The 23,498-nt window shown below is 42.0% G+C and overlaps 1 protein-coding gene across 3 annotated transcripts in view; it reads right to left on the reverse strand.

The window, feature by feature from the left end:
* ZEB2 (zinc finger E-box binding homeobox 2) overlaps positions 1-23,498 on the reverse strand; it is a 127,131-nt gene that overhangs the window by 19,672 nt on the left and 83,961 nt on the right. For all 3 annotated transcript variants that reach the window (XM_063933745.1, XM_063933743.1, XM_063933744.1), the window contains 2 exons: positions 16,375-16,632; positions 549-620 (listed from right to left, as the gene is read on the reverse strand). In XM_063933745.1, the coding sequence (XP_063789815.1) occupies positions 549-620; positions 16,375-16,632 (330 nt within the window). The remainder of the gene's footprint in view (positions 1-548; positions 621-16,374; positions 16,633-23,498) is intronic.

Here is a 23,498-nt window from a genome sequence, read left to right on the forward strand (position 1 = left end):
GTAATTGCTAGTTGAACAAACAATCTTATAAGAAGGTAATGAAAACACTGCAGAGATCGCGGTTATAGAATGCTGGCTTCCTCTTGTGGATACCCATGGTTACAAAGCATTTCAATATTTCTCTGCTTAATATGACGTACAGTGCGTATAAATCCTAAATAGTACTTAGATAATGGCTCTGCGGAAATTATATATTTAATTCTGCAGCATAAATCTGCTTTTGAGATTGTAATCCACTGTATTTAAAATTAAACTGGAAAAGATCAATAACATGTACAGTAATGTTTTCAATAGATATGGAGGGCACACGCATGAATAGACACCTGTGGCAAATATCACTAAGATTTTGGAAGCATTAACACTCACACATACATATACAAACAAACACAAACACACACACACACACACACACACACACACACACACACACACACACACACATACATATAAAATGAGAGAGGTGCGTGTGTGTGTGTGTGCGTGCGTGCGTGTGTGTGTGTGTGTGTGTGTGTAAATAGAGTGGGAGGGAGAGATAGTTCTGCTTTTACCTGTACCGTTGTTCATAGTGGTTGCATGGGTGGCTTCAGGCCTCAAACAGTCATATTCTCCCTTCATTTCATCTGCAAAGTGAAAATAGCTATTAAATAAAGTAATTAGCAAACGAAAAATAAATATGACGTACTGTATACATCAATCAATCTGCAAGTGAAAAAGTTTTAAATATGAGCTGAGGCAGGAAGGGCTATTAGCTGCCATATAGTATAAATGCCATCAGCAAGCATCAGGTGAGGGGGCAATATTGGTGCCTATGCTACACCAGACATACTGATAATAAAATATAAAAAAATATTAAGACAAGCCTGCATTCACTATTATAGCACTATATAAGTGCTAGCATATCCCCTTTTGCAGTGTAGTGTGACTTGGAGGCTTTTCTAGATTAGGACGTATATACTGTATAATGGATTCAGTATGAAAAGCCAGTGGTCAGGATGCTGACAGTCAGTATCCCGGTGCCGGCATCCACATCGCGGCAGTGCCAACAGGGGTGCATTAGGTACTACAAACTCACTCCCCTACCCCCAAACCCTCACTGTCCTCAGCCTTACCCTAACCTCTCCCCGGTGGTGTCTAAATCCAACCCCCCTTCCGGCAGCCTAAACCTAATTCTCCCCCTTAGTGCCTAACCCTAACACTCCCCCAGTGGTGTCTAACCCTAACCTCCCCCACCCTGCAGCCTAACCTTAACCTCCCCTGGAGTGTGCCTAAACCTAACCCCCCCTCTGGCAGCCTAATCCTAAAGCGGCCTTTAGTAATTACCCTCGGGATCCTGACTGTGGGGATTCCGTCGTCAGGATCCTGATCCTGACGGCTGTAGGGATTCCGGTGATACCTGTATAACATATAATGTTTGCTATATTTGCTGCAATATTTGTAGACTATGTACCTAGAATATGAATATTTTGGCAGAAGACCAAGTTGGAATCCCCCTATTAAAAAAACCCTTGATGCTGTATGCACAAATGCTGTAACCCACATCAACCAATCAGATTTAAGCTGTTATTTTCTCTGGTACAGTTTAAAAAAATGAAAGTTACTGTAATATTTGTGTACAAACCACCATTCAGCAAAATAAAGCCACTATATATATCATATCTTAGCATCCGTAGGTGGCATAAGGTACCTCAATGTACTGCACTGGTAAAAACTGATAGGATGGCTTTCATTGATAAAGTGCTTGATTACAAAGGAGAAGAGAGAATAATTAGAAAATGGAATATTTCTGGACAAGCTAAGAGAGACAGAGGCTTTATCCCCCTAACTCATTTTCAGTCTACAAGATTCTTTAAAGCTGTGGCATTGTACATTTTGCATATTTGTGTGGAAGGCTCTTCATACTGAAATGAGTTTTATGAAGTGTTTAAAAGAAGGTGTTAGGTTAATCTGACCCTCAGTCAAATGGATGCTTCCGGCTTGTCACAACTTGTACTTCCAGCGTGCAGAGTCTGGCGCTGGTGACACCTTGTAATAATCCCACAGCCGGGGAACGTTAGTCAACTAATGTGCTAGAGAACTGTGACTGGGATAAAAAACCGTCATATGTGTGATCTGTGAACATACATGGAAACACAGAATGACAGCGGGTACACTTGAAAATATAAGTGGTCCTCTGTGCAAGATAGAGAGAGTTACTCAGCTATTATTCTCAAGTCTACTTTGATTTAAAAAGAAAAAAAAACACTGAGGTATTATCAGGTGTTTAAACAAATTAGAACTTCCTCTTGTTTTATTCATTATCCTTTGTACGTTATGTTACTGCTATGAGTTTTGAAGAAATTTTGGTATAATTACAAAATTGGTCAGTATGTAATAAATGTGTTAGTAAATTTTTATTAAGTTGTTGTAAACATATATTTACAGTGGCTGGCAACCATGCTCAGGAAGAATTAGTAGCATCATGTATAAAACAATCATTACTATTACTGGGTACAGAGATTTGTCTGTAGTCACATGTGAATAAACTATTTGTTGTGATGCCACCCAGTGACGGATGTACAGGGGAATCCTGTGATAGGCCCCACTGCCTGAGGGCCTCATTCCTACCTCAAAGGGTCAGGTTTCAGAATGCACACACAATTTATACCTTGTTATTATACTAGGAGGTCAGTAACTTGGTGAAGCAGGACCAGGAATTAACTTGGGTGTTCTGTTAGTTTCTATGGAAACTACACCAAGATTAGCCCTCCTGCCAAAAACAAATGTTGTGGTCCTTTCTAAAAGGGCCTTGTTCTTTACAGGCAATGACCTCTCTAATGGTTGTGCAAGTCCCTCTGTGGTCACTGGCCATACTTAAGCTTGGGCCCCTACCAATGCATTCTCCTGTGGGCTCTTCATGGCCCAGTCTGACACTAAAGACACCTGCCTTTTTGTTGCTGCATATTTAGGATATAGCACAGGTTCTTAAACTCGGTTCTCAGTGCATGTTTTGCAGGGTGTAGTATGGTATGCCAGCGGCCGGGCTCCCGGCAACCAACATACCTTCGCCGGGAGCCCGACCGCCGGCATACCGACAGTGTTGCGAGCGCAAATGAGCCCGCAAGCCCGCAGCATGGTGAGCGCTGTACTCGCCACGCTGCGGGCACGGTGGCGCACTATGTGAGCACGGTTGCGCGCTACGCGTGCCACGCTATTTTATTCTCCCTCCAGGGTGGTCGTGGACCCCCACGAGGGAGAAAAAGTGTCGGTATGTCGGCTGTCGGGATTCCGGCGCCGGTATACTGTGCGCCGGGATCCAGACAGTCAGCATACTGAAGACCACCCGTTTTGCAGGTCTCCTCACAGAATCACAAGTGAAAAAATTAGCTCCACCTGTGGACCTTTTCAAATATGTCATTGAGTAATAAATACACCTGTGCACTTGCCTTGTTACCTGCAAAACATTGACTGTTTGGGGTCCTGAGGACCGAGTTTGAGAACCTATGGGATATATTGTTCAAGTTGGTTCAGTCAGACAGATTCAATACTTATCACCCTCTTCCTCTTGTCATGTCTGAGCTCTGTAACATTCAAACGCAGCCAACAAACCAAATTTAAAGCAATAAACAAAAAAATGAGTAAATCCTGTGCCTCTTCACCATTATGCACTATTCATAAAAAGCAGAATTGTTGATATGACAATATTTTACTGCACCAGTTGTGCTGTTACACATGTTTTTGTCTGTCTGTGGTGTTTCTGGGTTAACAATACATATCTCAGTGACAATATGTCACTTTAATTTTAGAATAGGTTCTCCTGCCTCAAGTGCTACAGCAATCCATATGGCAGAGTTCCCAAGTTTATTCTAATGCCTCAGAGATTCTTAGTGTATGGATTTCATATGTTAAATGTAAAACATCTCCTCATAAGCACTGAAAGGTCGATGATTGAGTCATTTTAAGTTATACTGACAATTATAAAGCAGAAAAGTCACATATTTCAGTCATTCCTGTCACTTATACTAAGGGGACACAACTCATCTACTGATATATGTCTTTAAAATATACCATATCTGCCTACTATTTGGACCTCCACTCTGGGAGGTCCAAGGGGCAAATGCGGGAGCCTCAATGATGCAATATGCTTCATTAATGCCCCGCCAGGATGGTGGGCCATAATGACCCAATTTGCAGCGAATTTGTGTCATTAAAGCTTCTCCCATTTCACTAGGGAAATTTGTGTGACCGGCAAGGGGAACCAATTCTTTTCTGAAGTCCAGGACAACTCCCTGAAGTACAGGAGTCTGAAGACCATAATGGGAAAGATACATAGGGGGAGATTCAAATGTTTGAAAAGTTGGTTGGATGTCTGTTTTTTCCCTGTCTATTAGATAGGAAAAAACAGACTCCCAACTGACTTTTCAAACATTTGAATCTCCTCCCATAAGTCTTGGATACAAATAAAGTGTTAAGAGTACCAGCCAGTCAGCTCCTAACTGCCATTTTAAAGGCTATTTTAGAAAAATGACAGTTGCTGATTGATTGGTACTTTGAAAAGAGTGGAGAAGTGAGCCTGTAGAGAAGTTGCCTATGGCAACCAATCAGCTGCTCCGTACAATTGTATAGTATGCAAATTCTAAATGTTACTTCAGTGCTGATTGGTTGCCATGGGCAACTTCTCTACTGGCTCACATCTCCACGCATTTCACTGCTTCATGAATAGACTCCATTGTACTAAGCCTTGGTGAGATAAAGTTGACAGAGATAAAGTACTAGCCGATCAGCTCCTAGCTGCCATGTTATAGACTGTGCTTGAAAAATGACAGGAGCTGATTGGCTGGTGCTTTTTCTATGTCCACTTTATCTCTCTCCAAGTCTTAGTAAATAGACCACTGTTTTTATCTCCGGCCATTTTATCGCTCTCCAAGGCTTAGGAAGATGTACTAAGCTGTGAGAAGTTGCCCATGGCAACCAGTCAGCATTGAAGTAACATTTATAATTTGCATTCTCTAAAATGACACAGAGCAGCTGATTAGTTGCCATGGGCAATGTCTCAACTGGCTCACTTTTTCACGCTTTTCACTACTTAGTACATGACCTAGACCCTTTATTTCTCTCCAAGGTTTGAATACATTTCCCCTTCTGGGAAAACAGACAACTATGAAATGTACTCAAAGCTGACACATGTTGAGGTAGCCATTTTGTTAGCAGAACCAATATAAGTGCTATTTCTACATACATCTATGATACAGAGCCAGATCATCCATTAAGCAACATAAGCTTCAACCTATGTCCCAATGGGCACCGAGGTGTCCAGATTACTAGTCTAACACATTTATTTTTATGTAACAGTGAAAGTTAAAATCACGTAGGAGACCATTGTTTCTGTTTGCAGCCACACCGCACTGTGCTTCTACATGGCTAGGAAAGGAGTTAATAATGTCTCTGCCTCTGATATTTATATCAATCTCTGCAAGTAATTAGATCAAGGTATTTCCGAGAAGGTTGTCACTGGGAATAAATATAGCTATTGTATGTCCCTCTTCTTTACTCATCTCATGTGATTCTCCTGCCTAAGAGTCACAAGATTCCCATCTGAGGGCAAACACGCTCAGACGCAGAGGAAAACAATTTGTAGCATTTTAATTTTTTGCATAATATTGGTAATTTTCTGGATTTTTATTTTTTTCAACACTTCCTTCCCCATTGCTTTTACATGCGAATAAGTAAGGAGAAGTTCACGTATCTGGGTTCTGCTCAATTAATAAACTAGTCCTGGTGGCAGGAAATAAAGCTTTTTTTCTTTTTCTTGTTTTATCCGTGGACCGTAAAACTTTTTTTTTTGTGATAAGGAAAAAAATTTTTTTAAGTGATTTCTTTCACCGACAAAGAAAGTTTGAAATGTTACATACATTCAAACTATGGTATTGCTTGTATAGAGAAAGGTGTTTTTGGTTGGCTACAGTATATTGGTGCCAGATGAAATACTCAGATAGTAAAATTTCAGTTTTGTGATTATTCCTTGGTTAGTAAATGAATAGAGAAAAGCAAAGGATGGTCTTTGAAATAGTAACTAATAGGATCTGGATGATCTGACCTGACAGGAATATACATTCAGAAAACTATTTGCATCACTGCCTATCCCCACCACACTGCGCATTCTGGAGGATGCCAAAAAAGTATGGTTACCTATGCCATATGATAGATAACTTACATTTCTAAGGTGATGAGTTAGTGACAAATGAAAACTCCAAGCTGCAGGGCTGAACAGAGGCCCTCATTCCGAGTTGTTCGCTCGCTAGCTGCTTTTAGCAGCCGTGCAAACGCTAAGCCGCCGCCCTCTGGGAGTGTATCTTAGCTTAGCAGAAGTGTGAACGAAAGGATCGCAGCGATGCTACAAAAAAAAGATTGTGCAGTTTCTGAGCAGCTCGAGACCTACTCCTAGCTTGCGATCACTTCAGACTGTTTAGTTCCTGTTTTGACGTCACGAACACGCCCTGCGTTCGGCCAGCCACGCCTGTGTTTCCCCAGGCACGCCCGCGTTTGTATCTGACACGCCTGCGTTTTTACACACACTCCCCGAAAACGGTCAGTTACCACCCAGAAACACCCACTTCCTGTCAATCACTCTGTGGCCAGCAGTGCGATTGAAAAGCGCTGCTAGACCTTGTGTGAAACTGCATTGGCTGTTGTGAAAGTACGTCGCGCGTGCGCACTGCGCCGCATACGCATGCGCAGAAGTGCCGCTTTTTTACCTAATCGCTGCGCTGTGAACGAAAACAGCTAGCGAACAACTCGGAATGACCCCCAGAGTCTGCTGTTCTGTGTAACTCTGCATAATGTATCATTTATATTTTTTGTAGCAAATTTAATTATTAAAACTATTATTTCCAGGGCGAAACACTGTAAGGGCAGAAATTTGGGCAAAACTCAAAATATTACTTTTTCTGAGTTTTGGCCACATTCCTGTATATACCAAGCTCTGGAATGCTATACATTCTGGAACTTGGAGCTGGTGGGTTGTACCATCTTTATGTGACGTTACCCAATAGAAGCCTACGGCCTTCTTTTTGCACTGTCCCTGAGAGGGATCCAATTGGATCCCTCCCAGCACACCCCTCTGTGGCTTACATCACACTGCGTATGCGCAGAAAGACTCCAGGGTCCTAAACCCAGAAGTCTTTCTATCGCAAAGGGACATACTTCTGTTATTAATGTCGGTATGTACTCAATAAGTGGCGGGATGTATCGCATCGAGGATGAGATGTATAGTACATCTTGCCCCCAGATTGCTCAAGGTGGCCTGTAGGAGGAGATAGCTAAGTTTGGTTTAGCCTTGAAAAGTCACAGGTATGGAGTGGGTGGTTGATAATCATAAGAAGCACTGGGGTAATCTACGGTCATCTCCAAAAACTAGTAAAAGACACTAGTAAATGCTTTTTATCAGCCAAATACTTTTGGCATACATTTTTATGAGCATTTTCACAAGTGTTAAGAACCCCAAATGCAATGCTATAAGTCATGTGACCAAATGCACTCGGTGCTGTATTCACCAGAGCATAACCATGTCTTGAACTCTTTTAATCATAGTGATCCCCACCTCCACACTGCGTATACTTTGGCATATCTATAATGAGTGTGTGGTGCACACGGGCCCCTGGTTCTAGGTGGGAGCAGACCGCATACAACATTGCACCCATGTTTAATTAATTACTTACTTATCTTTCCGGAGTCCTGCATCATCGGTGCAGCTGGCGCTGCCAAAATCATTGTGAAAAAGGACGCTGAGCATGCGCAGTAGGGATTTGTCACCGGAACATGGCAGGCGCTATATCCGGAGACCTGCGCGTACACAGTAGACTCTGACACAATGCCGGAGTCTCCTATGCTATAAAGAGGAGGGGGCCCACACAGAATCTGCACACGGGCCCCATCATCTGTTACAACACCCCTGTACATATATCTCTATATGTCAGCTATGAATGCCAAGAGAAGAGGAAATGATACAGATGTTTTTTAGCTAAAAAAAAAAAAAGCTTTTAGCAAAACTTTCTAACAGGTGTGAGAAGCAAGTTTTGGAAATCTTAATATCTATTCTTTTTTTTTTTACTCTAGTATTGTACAGTGTATTTGTTTGGAAAACAAGAGTAAAAGTTAGCATTTTCCTGTCGCCCTTGGGGACAAAGGTTTGTACAAATAAAGAACACTTTCTTCCCCTGGCGGAAGAATCCTTGTACAAGCAGAATCTGGGCAGACGCAGGTGATTTATTTAAACGGATGATAATGATGTCATGCTGTATTCTAGCACACTGTATCCACCCTATTGTGGGACGAAAGAATGTCAAGGACAATTGCTAGCACAAAACTTTGATTGTGCTTGAACCGGAAAAGCACAGTAAGAAGTCCACAGCCCTCTTCAGCTTAAACTCTACATCCTGCAGACAAAGTGGAGAAAGTATGGCAGAGTAAGCAGAGGAGAGGGGCTTATCTCACAGAAAAACTATGCACAGAGGTGCCATACGAGACAGACAGGCACCAGGGATAAAACACCGCTAAACAAAACTGTTCTCACATTAGAATAATTGTCTAGATTGGATGTTTTGTAACAATGTTTTGGGGGTTTTTTGCTTTAAAAAAAATATGTATATATATATATTTTTTTTCTCCTTTTTTTTTTTCCTTTTTCATTTGTTATCAAAAGAAAAAAAAGCGTTATCTGCTAGTCAGAATAAACACTGGCCTGATTTCAGGAGAGGGAGGGCGGATGAACAATCTTTTTTCATTAGACATCAAGGCACCACATCAGAGCACTTTTAGTACAATAAAAAAAAAGAAAAACTATAAATCATTACTAGTCATTAGAAGCAGACAGGTAAAAGCAAAGTATCTCTCCTGCCCTCATAGAATAGTAAAATAAAATTATGGATACAGACATACAAAGCAGCTGTCAGCCAGACTGGATGCTTTAACATCCCCCCCACCCCCCATAACTTAACTGTTCAGAGCCAAAGAGACTGTGATTTGCAAAAATGCCAGCAATGAAAGGGTTAACCAAAAAATATATTGTTTTTATTTTCATGCTGCTCAGCGACATACTGGCAACAAAGTGGTGGTATTCAGTGGATTAGGGCCAACGTGGCACAGCGGGTGTGATAACGGATAGTCCATCATTAACAAGCGTTACCAAGAAGACCGCATCAAATAGGAAAGGTGAAATCAGACCTGTTTGGAGGGATTTTAAATAAGTTTCTCGGAATTTAGAAAATAAGAGCTTTTTTCTCCCCAGAAGTTTGAAGTCCTGCATTTGTTAAATCTCTATTAATTATTCCTTTAAGGGTAAAAAATTCCCAGTAATTGGCCCTTACCCTTGATTTCTAGATATTAAAATTTAAACCATCAGTACATTCATTCTTATGGCTGTTCAAATCTAGTTCATTAACAAATATGAATAGCTAACGCCAGCTCATTTAAATGGTATGTCTTACAAGACTTCTCGCTACACTCAGTTTCTGTCACACTGCTCCTAAGAATCATTGGCTCTTATTATACATGTAAATGGCTATCATAAAAATAAAAATTTCATTTAAGATTGTTAATGACTTCTACAGCAGTCAGACTTCCTTTAATGATCATCCTCTGCCCCCTAATTAAACGTATTTATCTTTCCTCCATCTTTTGGCTGATCTCCCCCCTCACCGTAGAAAATGTGAAACCTTAAGGTCTTAGAGTGTTTGACGATAAATGTTTATGTGAGATTCGAGAAACAGTCAGCCCCCACCTCCGATAAAAATATCAAATTTAATGTGCAGTTTACAATTTGTTCTAAGGATTCAGTATAGCTCGGGTGCAGCTACTGCTGGTAAATCGTTGACGTGAAACATTGGCCCATGAAAAACTGCTATTCAGCAGTGTTACTGCTGCCTGCCCGCCCAGCTATAGGGACCGGATAAGATATAACACCAGTGCTTTAAATCACATCTCAGCATACTATGTACCAGCATATACAGTACAACGACATATAAACAAATACAAAAAAACACTATATACTTAAGGGTTTTGAATTTGCACACTGATAAACAACTCAAGAACATTACTCTGCCCCCTACTGGACACTTAACTTGCTACATAGTAAACACAGAAAGAATTCAATTACCCGCAATACCATTTGCAGTAAAAAAAAATTGCCATAAATACCTGATTGACTCTGTTGTTTTTGTGCGAAAACGCATAGTTTCGGAAACTTGTCCCGGACCAATGTGTTTATTTAGATCGTGGCCACGAAAAATAGGCACTTTTTAAATAGACAGTGCCGGCTATCGGGGGTAATTGATTCCCCGCTAAGGGGGAGATGTACTAAGCCATGGTGAGTGATAAAGTAGAGAGAGATAAAGTACCAGCCAATCAGCTCCTAACTGCCAAGCCAGCCAATCAGCTCCTAACTGCCATGTTACATTCTGTGTTTGAAAAATGACATAGGAGCTAGTTTGTTGGTAGCGTATCTCTCTCCACTTTATCACTCTCCAAGGCACAGTACATAATTCACTATTACTGCCACTTTCAGTCATTAACTAATGCCTAAAAGCTGCATTAAAATAAATATGATAAGTGGGCTTAGTCCCACTAGTGCTGTCTGACATCATAATGCCATCTTTGGAGCACAATATGTGTCAGTGCACACTACTAGTAAACTAGATCGTGTTGCTAAAAGTGAAATGTAATAAAAGAATGTGAAAAAACATAACTGTAACAAACAGTACAAAACTCCCAACTGTCATGGGACAGTCCTGTTTTTATGGGAATGTCCTAATGTCCCACCCGTGGGTTGCAGTGTTCTGTAGTGGTGGTGGTGGTGGTCGGGGGGGCAGTTTGGAGAACCTCTCTCACCAGCTGCTCAGCTTGCCAGCATCTATTCACTGGGAGAGAGGGACAGGGGGCATGGCTAGCAGCTCATGGAGCGCTGGGCATGCCCCCACATGGTAAAAATAGGGGCAGGCCTGCGTTTGAGGCACTTCCGTGAGGCTGCATCCCCTAATTTCGGTGTCCCGCCTAGAAAGTTGTGAGGTATGACATTGTAGTCATGTGCCCGACATGTTTTTTTTTTTTTTTACCTCTCAGTGTCATTTTCTCTAATAATCAGCATCTAGCTAACATTTATTAAGTATATTCTATAAAATACTAGCTTGAACCTGATTGGTTGCTATGTGCAACATCTCCATTTCTTCACTTTTTAACTCCTTAAAAAACATGATACATCTAGTAACATAGTATCTAAGGTTAAAAAAAGACAATTTGTCCATCGTGTTCAACCTGTTTGAGGTCTCCTATGCAGTATTATTTTAGGACTAGTTATTTTAGTTTAGGACTAGTTATATTAACTATAATACTTGCCTAGCACCATATCCCTGAATATCTTTATCCAATAGGAATTTATCTAACTCATTCTTAAAGGTGTTAACTGAGTCCGCCATTACTACTCTCTCAGGCAGGGAATTCCAAACACGTATTGTCCTTACTGTGAAAAAACCTTTTTGCCTCATTGTGCGGAAACTCCTCTCCTCTAACCTAAGCGCAGTGACGTAACTACTGCCCCCGCAGCCCTCGCGGTGGCTTGGGGGCGAGGGGCTGCGGGGGCGCCGCCACTGATTTAGAGCAGATTGACATGCGGACGAGCGTCCGCATGTCAATCTGCTGTCTCCTCTCCCTCCCTGCTGTAACAGGACACGGAGGGCACAGCGCGCCGCGCGCGCCTCTCCAGTGTCCATCCTGCGTCTCCGTCTGTCTGGTCTAATAATGGAAGTGCCGTTCGTGAGCTCTGATTGGCTCACGAACCGGCACTTCCTTTATTAGACCAGAGAGACGGAGATGCAGGAGGGACATGAGAGAGGCGCGCGCTGTGCCCTCCTTGTCCCTCCTTCACAGCAGCGAGGGGGGGAGGGGGCACGTATGGCACAGGGGGCTTATATGGCACTGAGGGCATATATGGCACTGAGGGGGCATATATGGCACTGAGGGGGCATGTATGGCACTGAGGGCATATATGGCACTGAGGGGGCATGTATGGCACAGGGGGCATATATGGCACTGAGGGGGCATGTATGGCACAGGGGACACTGAGGGGGCATATATGGCACTGAGGGGGCATGTATGGCACAGGGGGCATATATGGCACTGAGGGCATATATGGCACAGGGGGCATGTATGGCACAGGGGGCACTGAGGGGGCATATATGGCACTGAGGGGGCATGTATGGCACAGGGGCACTGAGGGGGCATATATGGCACTGAGGGGGCATGTATGGCACAGGGGGCACTGAGGGGGGATATATATGGCACTGGGGGGGAAGTGTGGGGGCATATATGGCACTGAGGGGGCATATATGGCACTGGGGGGTACTGAGGGGGATATATGGCTCTGCATGTGTACCTGGCACATGGGGGGGCTATATTTGGCACTGGGGGCACGTGAGCACCTGGCACTGTGGGGGAATATCTGGCACTGGGGGCATATGTGGCACTGGGGGAGGGGGGGGCTATATTTGGCACTGGGGGCATGTGAGTACCTGGCACCGTCGGGGAATATGTGGCACTGGGGACATATGTGGCACTGGGAGCACAGCCCTAGCAACAAGCACTACCCCCTAGCAACGAGCATGACACCCAGTGCATGAAACTCCTGGCAACGAGCATGACACCCAGTGCATGAAACACCTTGCAACGAGCATGACACCCTGAGCATGAAAACCCCTGGCACCGTGCATGGAACCAAGAGCATGAAACGCCTGGCAACGAGCAGGTAATTTAAAAGTAATTAGAAGCCTTACTGTAGGACTTAATGTGTAATGGGCATTACGGTGTGTGGCATAATGTATCACGGACATTGCGGTGTGTGTCATAATGTGTCACAGGCATTACGGTGTGTGGCATACTATATCACGTGCATTGTGGTATGTGGTATAATGTCTCAGGGGCATTGCAGTGTGGCATAATGTATAACGGGCATTGTGGTATGTGTCACAGGTATTATGGTGTATGGTATACTATATCACGGGCATTGTGATATGTGGTATAATGTCTCAGGGTCATTGCAGTGTGTGGCATAATGTATCACGGACATTGCGGTATGTGTCATAATGTGTCGGGCATTACTGTGTGTTGTATACTATATCACGGGCATTGTGGTATGTGGTATAATGTCTCAGGGTCATTGCAGTGTGTGTCATAATGTGTCACAGGCATTGTATGTGCTATAATCTATCAGGGGCATTGCAGTGTGTAGCATAATGTATAACGGGCATTGCGATTCCTGTCGTCATGTGTCACAGGCATTACGGTGTGTGGCATAATGTGTCACAGGCATTACGGTGTGTGGCATAATGTGTCACAGACATTGTATGTGCTATAATGTATCAGGGGCATTGCAGTGTGTAGCATAATGTATAACGGGCTTTGCGATTCCTGTCGTCATGTGTCACAGGCATTACGGTGTGTGGCATAATGTGTCACAGGCATTACGGTGTGTGGCATAATGTGTCACAGGCATTACGGTGTGTGGCATAATGTGTCGGGGGCATTATGGTGTGTGCATATTGTGTCATGTGCATTATTGTGCGTGGAATAATGTCTAAGGGCCATTGCAGTATGTGGCATAATGTATACTGGGCATTACTATAAGGAGGAAAAATGACAAATAATGTAAGGGGCATGAATCAGGATTATTTTTCTTTCCAGTGGTGGCTAACGTCTGGGCGTGCAGGTTGCAAAACTGGGGTATAAGGAAGTCTTTTCCTGCAATACCATGCCCCTTTATGCAAAGCCACGCCCATTCCAACTAAGCCATGCCCCCTTTTTGGTGGCGCGCGCCGAAGGCGCGTGCATCTTTGTGCCTTTCATGGTGCCAATTATGGGGGATGGGGGGGGCGCCGAAGAATTTTTTGGCTTGGGGGAGAAAAAATTCTAGTTACGCCACTGCCTAAGCGAGTGTCCACGTGTCCTTTGTGCTGATCTTATTAAAAACAGGTCCCTTGCAAGTTCTGTGTATTGTACCCTTATATATTTGTAGATGTTGATCATGTCCCCTCTTAGGGGTATATTCAATTGAAGTCGGATACATTCCGACATTCATTTGTCGGAATGGATCCGACTTGGGCTATTCAATGCATTATCAATTTGAATTTAAAAAAAGTCGAATTGAGATGCAGGAGCTTAGACGGGGGAGAGCCGCGGGCAGACAGGGAGAGCAGCGCTACAGCAGCAGCTATATGGCCGCTGCTCTAGTGCTGCTGTCCCCCGTCTGCCCTCGGCTCTCCCCCGTCTCTCCCCCTCGTCTCTCTGCCTCTCCCCGTCCCTCCTCTCCACAGCCCAGCATCCCAGCCGCCGCTCACGCCAGCGTGAACCCAGCTCCAGCAAGTGAGAGGAGCCGGGTGGACGCTGCTTTGAGCAGCGGCTGTGACATCCTCCAGCACTGCTCTCCCCCCGTCTGGCTGCCCGCGGCTCTCCCCGTCTGGCTGCCTGCGGCTTTCCCCCTCTCCCCGCGACTCTCCCCCCTCTCCTCCAAGGTCCCTCATCTCAGTCCGACATTTTTTTATGTCGGACTGAGATGGTCGGAAACGGGGCCAGATCCTGTCGAACTTGGCCCCGTTTCCCTCAATAGTACGTGAATCGTCAGCTATACCGCCGATTCACATACTATTCGACAAGTCGAATTCCCACACTTGTCGAATAAAACCAGCTGGGATTGAATAGGTCGAATCACGATTCGACCTTAAAAAGTCAAAAACTGCCGTCTTTTCGACAGACGGCAGATTTCGACCCTAATTGAATATACCCCTTAGTCTCCTCTTTTCCAATGAAAACATGCCTAGCCTTGCAAGCCTTTCCTCGTATTGCAGCGTCTCCATGCCCTTAATTAGTTTGGTCGCCCGCCTCTGAACCTTTTCTAGCTCCAGGATATCCTTTTTGTAGTATGGTGTAGTATCTCACCCCATATGTGTGAATAAGCCCACAAGAAATACACCTGCAACTCTAAAGAGTCCCGATTCACAAACCTTGAAAAGTTTTGGGTTTCATACAAAAAAATACCATTTTGGGAGGAAGTGGGTGGGGTTCATGTTGATCGGGAGTGGGGTTATTTTGTCCTGATTTAGCATGACTTAACGTTGTGATGTACGCCTTAAAATAATTTACAAATATTGTGCAAAAATACTATAACCCAAGGCATCTAATTAGGTTTTTGCTGTTTTATCTTACATTAGATTATAAAGGCTGTTTCTGATTGGCTGCTACGGATTATTGCCCATGCAATTCTGCACAATGTTAGTAAATCGCTGCTCAGACGTAGTCATATCTACAACAGAATCACACACACTTTATAGACTTAAAATATTCTAAGCAACACTACAGGGATGTTTCATTACTCTTATAACACACATTACCAAATATCTACGCTCATCATGCGTATAAACTCAGAATAATAACCCTTTCTCCATTTTTCACAGATGCTCATTTGAACGATATGCTTATTAAACTGCTAACAAATCACAATGTCATCTCATTTTAGGAGCCCTATGGCTGTTCCCATTTACGCAGAGAAATTAGGTGTTGTAGAAAAATTGCATGAAATTAGAGATGAGTGAAATTGTGGTGAAATTTCACGCAAATCAGTTCCATGGCAGAAAAGGCTGTTTCGCAGAGGTGCGAAGTTCTGGCGATACAGTCTTCAAGTTTTGATTCACTATTCCACACTGTGATTGTCAACTGCCATTTCAAGAAATATATAGTCTATGAAGTAGAGCTGGAAACACAATGGTCAATTTTTAATGCTATGTTATGTGACAACAGTAAGGGGGAATTCAATTGTTTTTGGGTGCCAATAAGTAATGGGCACCGACAGACAATATTTAATGTTTTAGACCATGGGCACCAGTGCTGTTGACGCCCGCTACTTATCATGCATGTCGCACCCAAATTTACCATGTGAGATGCAAAAAGAGGCTAAACCAATGTAAAGTACTGGTCATGCTCTGCTTGGGTGCCCAAAGGCCATACTTTTGGTGGATTCCTGCTCACCTTATGAGGATGCGAGTAGAAATAATGGGCACCCTGGCACTTATGCCCATTGGCAAAACATTAAATATCACCATAAGGGTCAAATTCCAACAGCAAATTGTCCATAATTTATTAGTCAAATGCATAATGAAAATTTGACTCTTCTGGACGGAAAATTCACTCTATGTAGAACACTGAAAATTGATATTGTTTAAGTTGGAATGAGTTGAGAAGCGTTGTCTTTTTTTATGACTTTTGTAGTCAACAAAATGTTTATACCGCTGACTGCAAGCTAATGTGTTGCAGAATGGGAACAATCTCTCTAAAAAAAATTGAAGCCATTTTTGAGCTTACCAGAACCATCTATTGAAGCTTTCAGAAGATCATCATTGTGCCAGTTGTGATCTATCCCTCCATTCCTCAAATCATCTTCCTCTTCATCTCTGGCCAGTAGTGCCTGGTTTACATGTGGTGAAGACTCATGGTTGAGAATACTGGCCGGGCTGGTTTCCTGGTCCAAAGTGGTAATAATACTGTCATCTTCAGCAATGTGAAGCTTATCATCTTCATCTGTCTCCGAACCCGTGTCTACGACATTGTCATAAGTCAATACTGCAAAGAACAGAAAAACCCCACATTAAAATACACATTTATCATTTAGGAAACATAACTGTAAATAAAAGTTAGGAAGTCTGAGTCTTATTTGCATTCGTTGTACCTCCATTATCAACCACTTCACTATGACTAACACGTCTGAACATAATTAGAATTTTATTCAATTCTGGTCTGAATTGAGAAATTATTAAAAAAATTTGCAGCCACAAAAAGAACGAGCTTTAACCAAGTCATATTCATATTCCAAAAAGTACAATAGGTTCCGCACTTGGCAGTCTAAAAACTGATAGGAACCTGCTTACTCCCCATGTAACTCTCAGTCCCAGAATTGTTCAGCTGATTTTTTTATGCATCCTGTAAATAAGGTCTGTGAACTCAATTGAAGGTGGCTGTTTCTGAATTAGTCAGCCCTCACAAGGCTCTCGGCCTACATGATAGTACATAAATTGTCCACTTTACCAGCAGACAAGAAAGATTAGAGTAATAAACACGGGGCATTAGCTCAGCTACAGAAACACACCATCCGTTACGCACACATGGGATTGCCAAAATACGTTAACCTAACTCTCTAGAAGCATGCACAAAAAAACAAGCAAGAGCCATGACATCATGGGAACGAGGGAGACGGAGGAGACGGAGGAGGGGGGGCTGAGGAATGGGAGAAAAAAAAAAGAAAAAAGAAAACAATTTTCAGGTTCAGTTTGATTTCTCTGTGTCTAATAAAGCCGCCCTCTCCTAAATTATCAACTGAGCTATCTCAAGTGGCTCTTGCCAGCTATCGGATTATAGAAAAGTGGCAGAAAAGAGTGGAGTAGAAGAAAAAAAATATATAAAAGGATTGTGTGTCCGGATCATAATGCTTATGGAGGATTCTTGAAACATGTCTCGTTACAAATTTTTGTCAGTCATATCTGTTTGCTTTGACAGGTTCCCAGGGACGAAATAAAAAAAAAGAACAAAAAGAGATATTTTTTTTTGTCATGCGAGTCTGGGGACAAAAAGATTACACCGTGCATATCTGCTCATAATATGATCTTTGTATAATCCGCGGGTCCACACTTGCCTTCTGAACAACTGCACAACAGGTGCAAATTAAAATGAAAACGGCTGTAGCAGAAGCAAACAGAATCTGCTGACCTGGTTTGAATACCAATTGACGGTGGAAACAAAACCTTTTCAAGAGGTGTGACCACAAGGGTTTAAACAAGTTCAGGCTGGGTAATGCCCTGAGATCTACAAAAAGAGAGAGATTCTAACGTCCCTGCTCGAGCTGTGTGGTCCAGATATACCTTAGTACAATCAATATTGTGAATCTTTTTTTTTTTTTTTTTATCTGGTGACAGAGGTTTAACCATTTCTTAGCAACCCACAGACGGCCCTTTATAAATGTTCTGAGCTCTGAGTTGGGGGACGGGGGGACGGGACAAAACAAAAGATCCTTAGGCCTGGGAATCTTTCAACCCACCTCTTAAAAAGTGATCTCTGGGCAAAGGAGGAAGAAAGGAAGGTCCAGGAGGAGTGAATACAATTATCTAAGGCTGGACAGGCATTAAAAGGCCTTTATCCTGGAAGAAAATATGTCTTTAGAGGTCTCTTTTTTGCCCGGTGATGACTATACGGAGTGACACGTGAGTTCTATCGGAGCAAAACGAGATGATATATTTTGTTCAGGATTTATTAAGAAAAAAAATAACAACACATAGATGATTTATCAGCAATCCCCTGAGGAGCCCCCAAAAATCAGAACAATTTCAACAAGCAGTGAAGTCATGTCTCAGGATGCAGGGTCAGGAGCGGAACATCCATCACATGACAACAATACATCGGGCCTGCTGCTCTCTTTTCCCAAACAGTAGTAAATACTTTAATGGATATAAATAACTTAAGACGCAAAGTGTACAAGAGTATCATTATCCACATTAAAAACCATCACATCTATCTACAGTCACAAGTTTTATGTAAGGTCTGCAGGCATAATATAATTAATCTAGGTACAAAAAAACAACAACCCCAAAAACAATTGTAAAAACTGCATCTTAAAACCCAATTAAAACTAATGTTTGCGTTTACACAATAATGAGAGACCCGTGTGTGTGTGTGTGTGTGTGTGTGTGTGTGTGTGTGTGTGTGTGTGTGTGTCTGTGTGTGTGTCTGTGTGTGTGTTGGATTACTGATAGTGAAATAGCTACTTCCTTTAACAACTTATTTGAAAGGAACCTATAAAATTAAATCAGCTTAGAGGACCTGGTAAGATCGAAGAAAAGACTAATGGTGATATTTGCCAATGTCTGCTTGCATTATGGATCGAGGCTGGCAGCGAGGCAAACAATTCTTTATTGCAATATAACATGTACTGTATTGGTTGCTTTTCACCTACTGGAGTTCTTGACCCTTTAACATAACTTGACTGGGAATTCAGTAGATACCAGAACCCATCTTTATAGCTCATTAAATCCAACGGGTCAAAGTTAGCCGTTAATGTTAGTAATCAATGTATAAAAATCTACACGTGAAGCTGAGCAACCACAAAACAGTTGGAAGCCCAAAGATTTCCGTCCTTTATTTCCATAAACAAGAAGAAAGATGTACACTTTCTTAGGCACAAAACAGACACTAATTCTACATGCCTCTCAAAGGAGGAAGAAAGACAGTATAGTAAACAAAAACGCAAAAATAACTACTAAATAGCAGTGATAAATGGCCAGAAAACAGCATCGGTAACCAGTTCCTCACAGTAATCTTTAGAAATTAATTACAATCCATGGCATTAGATGCCTTGCCAAAAAGCAGCTGTAATTATGCTTCATACAGGTAGAGATGGAAGTCTGCCATGCAATCCGACGATTACAGGATAAGAGATAGTAAGGCTTACATTGTGCACTGCAATCACTTGTTAAGCTATGCTGACATTATTTACTTTTTTTTGTCAGTGTGAAGCAATAGTACTATTTACTGTAAAACCAACCGTTTAAAAGACAAGGTAAAAATTTTAGGAATATCACAATACTTAATGGCATGTTTCACGCAGACACCTAACAGTGTTCTTTGAATTGTGCAGGCAAGTTCACGGAGGTGTCTTGAAAAAAACACACACACACACACACACACACACACACACACACACACACACACACACACACACACACTCTCGTATATTCTTCTGGAGAACAATCCATTAAAGAACCACCTTTTTGTAAAATATATAGCCTAATGATTATCATTATTATTTTTTGTTGTTGGCTCGCCATCTACGAAAGCGTGACATTTCAGGATCACCTCTACCTGCTGAAAGGAATTATGGAGACATTGCAGCTTGTGCTACTTAGTAAGTAATGCTGATAATTAGTCTGACATTTAAAGTAGTTGAACCATTATCTGAGACTGGTGAACACAATGTTTCCTAGTGAGCCCCTTCTCACAGATGTATGTTACTTAGTTGTGGAACACAGCAGCATCTGTTGCTAATACATGGGTTATTGATCATGGTGACTTTTTGCCTTGGGAAATTTGGGGGAGGGAAGAATGATCCCTGTGTCTATGTGTGTCGTTCAACAAAACTTTCATTGGGGAAGAGGAGAAGAAGCTGGAATATAATTAGTTAAATTGATACAGGATACAATCCATTATTACATGAGTCGGGCACACCTGGGGAGATTCATCAATGTATTAAAAGAAAAATTCTCTATTGGTCGCTGGTTACCTTCATACATTTTATTAAAACCTGGAAATGTGAAATGTCCTTGGGGATGCAGATCTCTGTACAGAAGCAGTTTACGGGTGTGGTTCATCAAATCGACAGTATCTAGGTCGACAATGTTTAGGTCGACCACTATAGGTCGACAGTCACTAGGTCGACATGGATGGAAGGTCGACAGGGTTTCTAGGTCGACATGTGCTAGGTCGACAGGTCTAAAGGTCGACATGAGGAATTTTTTTTTTTTTGGGTGTCGTTTTCTTCGTAGAGTGACCGGGATCCCAAATTAGTGCACCGCGTCCCCTCGCATGGCTCGCTTCGCTCGCCATGCTTCGGGCAAGGTGCCTTCGCTCCACTACCGCTTCGCTCGGCACACTTTACCGTTCCAATCGTAGTCCACGTGGATCGTTAAGTATGAAAAAATTCAAAAAAAGTGAAAAACTCATGTCGACCTTTAGACCTGTCGACCTAGCACATGTCGACCTAGAAACCCTGTCGACCTTCCATCCATGTCGACCTAGTGACTGTCGACCTATAGTGGTCGACCTAAACATTGTCGACCTAGATACTGTCGATCTTCAGACCGGATCCCGCAGTTTACACAGAAATAAAATCAAGTGGTTCTGCAGCTGCCGTTGATCTTATTACACTAGAACTTTACAGAGGAACATTTAAGATATATTATAGGAAAATAATAACTTTTACTTGATTTCATACATATCAATAGCACTATAGTATAAGGTGAGATAGTTTAACTAATATTATTCATATAGTGAACACATATTCCGCAGCGCTGTACAGAGAAAAAGTTCCTGCACAATAAAACCCAAGAGCTCAATGCTGTGAGGCAGTAATGATACCATTACAATGACCACATTTTGGAAGCCAAGTGGGACAAAGACATTAGGACCCTAAAAGGAACACTTCCATACTAACCACATAGGCTACTGAACATGACCGCATATGTTACTGAGCATGTTGCCATTATTACTTAGTATCCTTTAATAATTACATTATTATATATGATTGTCATGCACCATATTCAATGTTACACACTTTCACCAAAGGTGCTGTGGCTCAAAAAATGACAATTTGTAATGTAGCAATAACAATTTTGGGGCATTCACAAGTCAGGGCAACGTGTGTGAAGTGCCCTCTGGAACGTTTAGTGATTGGTACCCAGCGACCATTCATTTTTCTTCATTAATTTTTCCCTGTATCACGTTAATATGAAACAAAATTAGCGAAGACTGCATGCTGTACTAAAGGGTACTATGAGCAGATGTAATCACAGTGACATTTTATAAAATAGGAAGCCTATAAAAGTATTGTAGGTAGGCTGCTAGTACTTATTTATTATTTATTACCAGTTATTTATATAGCGCACACATATTCCGCAGCGCTTTATAGAGAATATTTGGCCATTTACATCAGTCCCTGCCCCAGTGGAGCTTATAATCTATATTCCCTATAACATGTACACGCACACACATTCATGCTAGGGTTAATTTTTTTGGGCTCCAATTAACCTACCAGTATATTTTTGGATTGTGGGAGGAAACCGGAGCACCCGGAGGAAACCCACGCAAGTACGGTGAGAATATACAAACTCCACACAGTTAGGGCCACAGTGGGAATCAAACCCATGACCTCAGTGCTGTGAGGCAGTAATGCTAACCATTACACCATCCGTACTGCCCAGATGTAAATAGTGTATAAAAAAATAATACATGACTACAGCTGCTTTAACAGAAGAACAAGAGAAATTGAAGCGGACATGCTTAGTAAGTCATTTAACAATATATGGGAGTGCAGATCGCCTACTCTAATTCCTTCCAGACTGCACTCTGAGCTTCTAAATATCACTTGCCCCACTATGTGTCATGTGCAAATCTATACATTGTAAATAAACATAGTAATTAGCACAACACAATGACCTATACTCATTACCCCAGGTAAAATGCATATATATTGAACTTGAAAAAGAACAATAGCCTGAATAAAGCATAAATACAAAGAAAAAAGAATAGGACTTCCTACCCTCAGGACACATTATCCTAATAACCCACTCACCGCTAGAGGGCCGGAAACAGGATGAGAATCCACAAACTTCAGAAACAAATTAAAGGACAACCCGGACATCCCATAACTGTAATACAGACTTTATATACAGCCTATATGTCCTTATTATAAACAATGCATGCAATAAAAGTACCTGCATTGCACTGAATTTAAAAAATAAATAAACAAAAACAAAGGCGCACTACTAAACATAACCAAAACATAACATTTGTTCTCATAGGTTTGAAAATAGTACAAAGACAACTGTAAAAAAATAAATAATAATAATAATAATAATAATAAAAAGAAACACACAAAAGCAAGAAGAGACTTTCTAAAATTGTTGGAGATGCGGCATTGTTATCCTGTGCAAGGGACCTTGTATTGAGTTACGTTTTTGAAACCTTGGACTTAAAACCTTGACAACAAAATGAGGAAACATTGTCCTTGTGTAAGTTATTGTGTCTAATACCTTCCTCTAAGAAAGATTACACAATGCAAAAAAGTCCACGGCTAGCACAGGACAAACCTCAGACAGTCACTCCTCATCTACCTCACTTTTCTGTGATAAAGCAGTGACGTACATTTGTTTAGGTGTTGCAGTGATAGCAAGCACTAAACCTCATACGAATAAGCTACGTATAGCATAGTAAGCACTTAGATATGACATTTTGTATAGACATAGGATGACATATTAGATCAGTATGCGTTGCGATTGATCATCCTACCTGCGGCTGACAATTGATCATCTTGCATGTTGGCAACACATCTCTTGGAAAGTAACTGTTTATATTCCATGGTGAATAATATTGTCTGTCTTCTGTTTCCCCATAAAGGACAAAAGTTACATTTCCCTCTACTGGAGTCCCCTGCTTGCTCTCTCCTCTCCAGCAGTTGTTACTGACAAATGGTAGGTTCAGGTAAGGGGTTGACTTGCAGCCCATTACTAATGGGAAGGGATTTTCTCTAGTTAGGAACTTTTTTTTCCCTTTCCTAGTCAGCTGGGGATAGCTGATTACCTGAATAGTGGGGGAAAAAAGTGGGAGGTGAATCCATTAAGGTGGAAATGAGGGACTTGTCCTAAAGGAAAAGGTCCAAGCACCTAATG

The sequence above is a fragment of the Pseudophryne corroboree genome, chromosome 7 (assembly GCF_028390025.1).
Source record: "Pseudophryne corroboree isolate aPseCor3 chromosome 7, aPseCor3.hap2, whole genome shotgun sequence".
Taxonomy (NCBI): domain Eukaryota; kingdom Metazoa; phylum Chordata; class Amphibia; order Anura; family Myobatrachidae; genus Pseudophryne; species Pseudophryne corroboree.